Source organism: Xyrauchen texanus, chromosome 1 (genome assembly GCF_025860055.1).
Source record: "Xyrauchen texanus isolate HMW12.3.18 chromosome 1, RBS_HiC_50CHRs, whole genome shotgun sequence".
Classification (NCBI taxonomy): domain Eukaryota; kingdom Metazoa; phylum Chordata; class Actinopteri; order Cypriniformes; family Catostomidae; genus Xyrauchen; species Xyrauchen texanus.
Window position 1 is genome coordinate 27,058,230 of NC_068276.1, and position 7,269 is coordinate 27,065,498.

Here is a 7,269-nt window from a genome sequence, read left to right on the forward strand (position 1 = left end):
ACCTTGAAACTAAAAAGAAAGAAAGTCTAGTTATAAAGTTCAACAGAAACTATTTGGTTAGATAATAATTTATTCAAAACATTTTACTGTACTAAATGGTGTAAACTGTAATAGGAAATAAAAATGAAAGGCTTTAAAGGGACAGTTCACCACAAAATTGAAATACTTTACTTACCCTCATATTGTTCCAAACAATGCATTTTTTTCTTCCGTGTAACACAAAAGGAGATGTTTAGCGGAATGTAAGCCTTAACGCCAAAGTATACTTCGGTGGTCTGCATTGTTGTTCAGAACGTGCAGGGCCGCCCATAATGGGGGGAGAAAAGGGGAGAGCTTTCAGGGGCTCAGCCACAGAAGGGGGCCCAAGTGATCTAATTCAACACCCCTGATAGTGCTACGATGTCCGGAGTTCACTCATCAGATATCGCTCACACTTATTGCCCGCAACAAATACTGATGCTCCAACATAAACCGACATAAGCATCTCGCACCACCAGTCAGCCGGACTGAGGGGGGCCCATTACATATAACCCAGTCAGGAGTTTGGGCAGGCTTGGGAACATGCACAGTTTGCATGACGCAAATTTCGTAATAAGCTCAGTCTGCGCGGACTGTCCGTGTGTGGCCCAGATTTTCGAAATGCATGGACAGTCCGCGCCTTTCGTTGACTGTACTAAAATAGTATCACAAAGCAGTTGTAGTGCCCATGCATTGAATGCATTTCCGCTCGCGGTCAAAAGAGTATACTTTGAAAGGCAACGTGGTCGACAAGGCACTATCCAATCCAGAATGCAGAAAATCGAAGTATTCCCGGGCCTTTAGTCAACATTCACTTTCATTGTTTTGAAAAAAGTGATCAATGAAAGTGAATGGTGACTGAGGCAAACATTCTGCCAAACATGTCTTTTGTGTTCCATGGAAAGAAAAAAGTCAAACATTTATAAAATTTTATGTCAAACAATAGGAAACACACAGAGACACTAAAGAGTGACAAACTTTTCCTTGCTCAACTTTAGCTATCAACAGTGCTATTATTACACAGTCTATAAATAGAGAGGCTGACAGGGACAGTCCATGTATGTCATGTGTCAGAATGAGCAGTGTGTGTTTGTGTGAAAGGCTTGTTCTTTTGTCACAACCCATATACACATAGATGGGTTTGAAAGGGTAGGAGCATACTGGACAGTTCAGGCTTTTGGGCATACAGGGACTTTTTTTTACAGCTTAAGGGTGCTCTCGCTTTCTAAGATCCATAAAAGTGTAATGTCACTTCTGCTCAGGAAGATAGAGGGAGGAAAGGGGTCTGGTGGTGACACACTAACACAGGAGTGAGAACATCACACACATTAGTTCATACATTCTGACACCATGGTAAAGTGTCTCATAAGGATTACGACAAAGGTGAACGTTCACCTTCGCATGATCAACCACTGTTATCGGGATGTGAAGGTGCGGGTGTTGACTTTGGGACCTAGGCTGTTAGGGAAAGCTATTGGGGCTCTGCCTCTCTTCCCCTCCCTGACCGGCTCTGGAGCTCCATCTAGACATGGTGTTCAGTCTACCAGCACTGCAGGTAAATCTCCTGTCATTTGGAATAGTTGGGCATTCAGCGAAGGGAGTCTCTTCTCTTATTTTTGTGTGGCCACATGTGTATGTGCTGTTGTTTGTTGAGGCCTGAAGACTGGAGTTCCACCATCTTTACTGTAGTATGGAATGTGTTTTTATGGGTTGTGTGTTGACCAATATTTTTTTTACTACTTGTGTTTAACTAAAATATACAATATGCACTAAACATGCCTTACTCAATGCATTTGTACCAAATAAATAAATGTATATTATGCCGTCAGAATGTATTTATGTTTGCTGTTCCCTCACATTAAAGGGATAGTTCACCCAAGAAATTACAATTATTTCATCATTTTCTCACCCTCATGCAGTTCCCAATCTGTATGAGTATGAGTACATGCATAATAACGCTACTGCAGGTTTTTGCGAAATGGAGTTCAAGTCTTCATCTGTCAGAATACATTAAATAATGTGTAATCAAATTTTTAAAGGGGTCATGACATGATGAATCAAATTTTCCTTGATCTTTTGAAATAAAGAGGTCATTGTACTACTGTATAAAAACATATTGCAAGTTTCAGAATTCAAAACTTCCTCGTCATGGCAAAAAGAGCATTTGTTGTAACCAAGCTGCCAAAACGACTCGTTCTGTAATTCCTCCACATTGTAATGTCACACTGTGGTAGACATTTGCATCTGACCACCACCACAACAACACATCAACGCCTACTTTACCTTATCACCTGGATAACCCCGCCCAGTAGTGGTAAGCAGTAAGATGGCAAGAGGAGAAAGCAGGTCAGTCAGGAGCAGAGGGCCAATAGTGGGTGTTTACTGTCAAGTCTTAAAGGAGAACCAGCATCAAAACAGAGCGTATTGACAGAAAGTCAGAATAATCATGCATGGAAAATAATCATGCTTTACAAATATATATCTGTTTTGTTTGGTTTTTTGTGCAAAAAACCTTGACTAGTATTATAAGTGAACCACAAGGAACATATTAACATAATAAAAAAGGCATGTCATGACCCATTTAAGGTAGCACATCATCTCAAATTAGCAATTCCAGCATTATGGACAAATATGACATTTGCAGCCTAAAAATTAAATTGAACTTCTTATAAAAAAGTACTTATTACCAGTACGTATATAATGTGTATGTATAATAATAAACCCCGGCAGAACATTAGACATTTTTCTGTCTAGACTAGTTTTGTGTATTTTCCAGTTTAGACCCGGACATGTACTTGGGTTACAGACATCACAAAAATGTACATGGATGAAGGAAAAAAACAACCAAATCATTTTAAAACCTGCTGATTTTGACCCCTGAGACATCGGTATGGTATCCGTTTTGGCTGCTTGGTTGACTGAATTAAGACTGTTTGCCTTAAGATTCAAATAAGTCAAGTTTGTCAAAATAATGTTTTGCCATTATGTAGATGCTGTAAGCTGGAAACACATCACAGATCAAATAAATAGTCAGCGATCTATGAGAATAATCATGGTAAAAGAACAAGCGGTCGAAGATTGTTAGTGTCCCATTGATGTCCACATGATTAGATATGAAACGCCCGTGACATGTCATGTCAGTAACGCATTATTATGGTCATTTAAAGTAAAGAAGGGAGACCATGTGTTCATCATACTTAACATGCCCACAACACCGAGATCTATTATGTTCCAATTAAGGTGTTGCTTTGTGTTACATTCACACTTTCTTAGGTCTGTTACTCTGACTAAGCAAAAATTGGACTGGTGCATTTCAGTCTGGTAAATGTGTCAGACATTTTCTAAAGAGGAATTATTGTTTTAATCAGACTGATAAAGTGAATATAACCATACTGAATTTTGTGAATGGAACACAAAAGAGATGTTAGGCAGAATAAAAGCCTAGTCACCATACACTTTCATTGTATGGAAAAAGACGCAATTGAAGTGAATGGTGACTGAGGCTAATATTCTCCCCAGAATCTCCTTTTATGTTCTTGAGAAGAAAGGAAGTCATAGAAGTTTGGAATGACATGAGCATGAGTGAATGATGACATAAATGTCATTGTTAAATGAAATAACCCTTTAAAACCTTTTAAAAATGTGAAAAGTATTCTGCTTTATTATCAATTTGTATTTAACATTTCCCAATAACCATTTCTAAATTTCATAAACAAATCAAAATGCAAGTGTGAATAGGGGGAAACTGTCATGTACTTGTGAATAAATATTCATACATATTCATATTCATAAGCTTGTTAGTGCCATAACTTCAGACTCCACACTGATGCTGTTGCTAGAATTTTGTCTTAGTGCATACTCTCATTATGACAATGTTTAAAGAATTTGTTTGTTGTTAATTGGTTAATTTTCTGCTCTATTTGGTTAGTAATAAGACCTTCTGGGCTTCATTGTGTTTTGCGTAACAAACATTCAGAAACTAGTTTATTTAGGATATCCATAGTATGGAGACATCTAGGACACTCTAAATGTGCTGAAGTAGTAAATTGGCCACAAAATAAACATCTCATGCTATTACTTACCTTTAAATTAAGCTCCCCATTCTGGCATTGTTATGAGCATTGTTTAGACCAGTGGTGCAGTAAGTTTGTGATATCAGTACAATGGATTTAGTAGTACAGTGATAACATACTAAAATAGCATCAATGGCAATACATTTATTAGTGTGGATGCATTAAACATCATGCTGAACATCCTCTCACTATCTCAGGTTTGGAGTCCTTGCGTGACAGTGGCCATTCCACACCAGTGCGCTCTGTCTCCAATAGCAACTCATTCCTGCGCACGCATGGAAATACAGCTGTGGGAGGAAATGGGATGGCAGAATTCTCAGAGGACTCCTACAGTCCCTCTGACAGCATGCTTTCCACACCGGTGTTCAACGAGCACTCTTCAGACCAGGTAAATGTTTGTCACACCAATGGCCCCCGCAACATCCAAGATGATCGGGGAACAGAATTAGGCACACTAGACCGGGCAAGGCCACTTGGTGTTATGTCCAAAGGAAAAGGTATTCACCTGGAGAAGACTCGGCCGATCCAACACAGCCCAGAGAAAGAGCGGGTAAATGCGTTCATCTGTAGCTTGGCACATCTTTTCTTAGTGACCCTGGCTCTGCTCTTTGCACTCCTTCTCCTCCTTATAGCGTTAACAGAGTCTGAGCTAGACTTGGCCTTTTTTAGGGACATCCGGAGGACACCCGAATTCCAGCAGTTCCACTATGAATACTTCTGCCCCCTTAGGCGCTGGCTGGCCTGCAAGTTGCGCTGGATGGGTGGACATCTCATCAATAAATGATAGTCTCAAGGGATAAGTAGTCTGTAAGTGGGACGTGCCAAGTAGTAATGTCATATTACCATGAAATAAGAAATTACTATTATCTAGAGTACATTGCCAAAGCCGTGGACTCTCTAATACCATGCCAAGACAACGTGTATGTTTCAGCTCTAGTTTTTGTGCAATTGTTCTCTGCAGCACTACTTTATAGTTGGGTAAAAATATGGTATGTGTAGCTTTATAAATGCTGCTGTCACCCACTTATCCTTTATCTATTATTGAAATATAATAATAACTACACTCAAAGAATGCTCCCCCAGACTGTGAAGAGTGACATATTGCAGTCAAAGACAAAGATGCCTTCATTGATCAGATTTGTTCAAATAGTGTAGACAGAGGTCTAAATGTTTATTAATGGCAGAATGAAGTTGAAAACAGCTTGAGATTTTAGAAGGTTTTTTGGATGAAGTACTTTGAAAATGTAAAATTTTACCACACCGGAAACATGATTGTGGGTAAATGGTATGGTTCAAAGTTATTGATAGAGTTATCTCTTTTCAACAGTGCTCATGAGGATTCATTTGTATGAGTTCGACTATAAGATACTGGTCACTGTAAATTTAAGACATACTTATTGGCCTTGACATCTTGCTATTCAACCCAAGTGATAACATTTATATAATTCATATATGTAGCTCATAAAAATGACCACTTATATTCAGTGAGATGTCCTTTGTGGTCTTGAAGTTCAAATGTTATGAGAATGGTGAAGAAAGTGTACTGAATGGACAGTGTAATGTGAAATGTTTGATACATCTAAAATGTTATTCAATTATCTATAACCCGATTTGTATTGATTTGTTCAATTACTTTAAAGTTTGCAAAAAAAATGTTTAGGAGACATCATCCTTTCACTTACACAACCTATCATTTTTAAATCAAAATTATATTTTAGCAAATGCCTGTGTAGGTGATGAAAAAAAAATGGTTGGTTAAAGAGTTGTGTGATTATGGCAAGATCTTATCAAAAGGATTGGTAAATGTGTTTTTTGTTTTGTTTTTTTTATTAAACCAAATGATCCTAAATTAAATTTCTATTATATTTCTGTTGTTTTCGGGAAACATGAAACACACACACCCTATCGTATTGCTGTTTGTGAAAGTATATGTGTTTTCCTAAGGAAGTTTGAATACTGGGCAAATAATTTGATTCAAATTGCGAACTGATGGTACAAAAATCATCTGTGGACAAAATTGTCAGATGTTATCATCTCTGGACATAACTGAACCAAATCCTGTGGATGTTTTCGCCTTCCATAGTTGTGCCACTGAACAAAAGGGAACTTTTTAGGTATCTTTGGTTGGAAAGCTTCTGTTAAGAAAGTAAACTAAAACATGAGTACAGCTCATTAGTAGCCTCAAATATCAGGCCTGCAGCAACTGCATACAGTATGTCCTGAAAGGTTTGAATCAAATTTGGGGATTAAAAATCTAGAATGGAATATAGTGTGTAAATGTAAAGTTATGTGCTGTTGTGTGTAGTATGTCATTCATGAAGTTGAGCACAGTAAAACTAGCAACAATACCACTAATGGCACAGCTGAAAACTTGCGTAATTATATCCTGATGTGTGTGTCTTTGTGGAGGTAATATCATGTGAACAAAAAAGAATGAAGCAATATAAATGATTTTGACAAGCCAGCAAAATTATTATCTCAACCTAAAGCAACACGATGGTTGAGAGCTGCATACGAAAATAAGTGATCTAGGAATTTGTTGATTGTTTGTCTGTGAAGACTTATAAATCAGTGCTCCCATATACTGTGACTCTCTAATCCTTTCTGATGGTGACTGACATTGTTCCAGCCATTTCAAATGGTAACTTTCACTCAAAGCAATAGTAGATTGAAATGAATACATGTTGCAGCACAGCTGTAATCTGAAAATGGTTCATGTATCACACTGTTATACAATGATCACTCAGCTGTGCCTGAGCCCAATATTTGCTATTGGAATACTTCTGTATAACATCAGATTACTACTTTTGTGTTTAAATTTCATGAATTTTATTTTCGTTATGTTTAATACCATAATTTTTCTAAATAAATAAACCTTCTCCAAACCTTAAGATTCGTATTTGTCACTTTGGTTGAACAGCCCACTAAAAAGACTACGATGAGATACGTTACTAGATAGCCAGGGTTGTATGGCATGAGCCAGAACATCTTTACATGTGAGCATCTTGACCTTTACCTAATATTTAAGGAATTGGGTTATCATACAAAGCCTTCAGGCTAGGAGAATTAAAGGAATAGTTCACCCAAAAATGTGAATGTGCTCCCTTTTTTTGACAGTCCAAAAGGGATATTTAGGGTGTATCAAAATAATCCACACGACTCCATTCGACAAATAAAA

At 37.7% G+C, this 7,269-nt stretch overlaps 1 protein-coding gene across 1 annotated transcript in view; it reads left to right on the forward strand.

Annotated features, from left to right (window-relative positions):
* LOC127644324 (FERM domain-containing protein 5-like) overlaps positions 1–6,982 on the forward strand; it is a 65,990-nt gene extending 59,008 nt beyond the window's left edge. Inside the window, exon 14 of the mRNA XM_052127489.1 lies at positions 4,289–6,982. Coding sequence (XP_051983449.1) covers positions 4,289–4,875 — 587 coding nt within the window. The 3' untranslated portion in view covers positions 4,876–6,982. The remainder of the gene's footprint in view (positions 1–4,288) is intronic.
* The last annotated feature ends 287 nt before the right edge of the window (positions 6,983–7,269 follow it).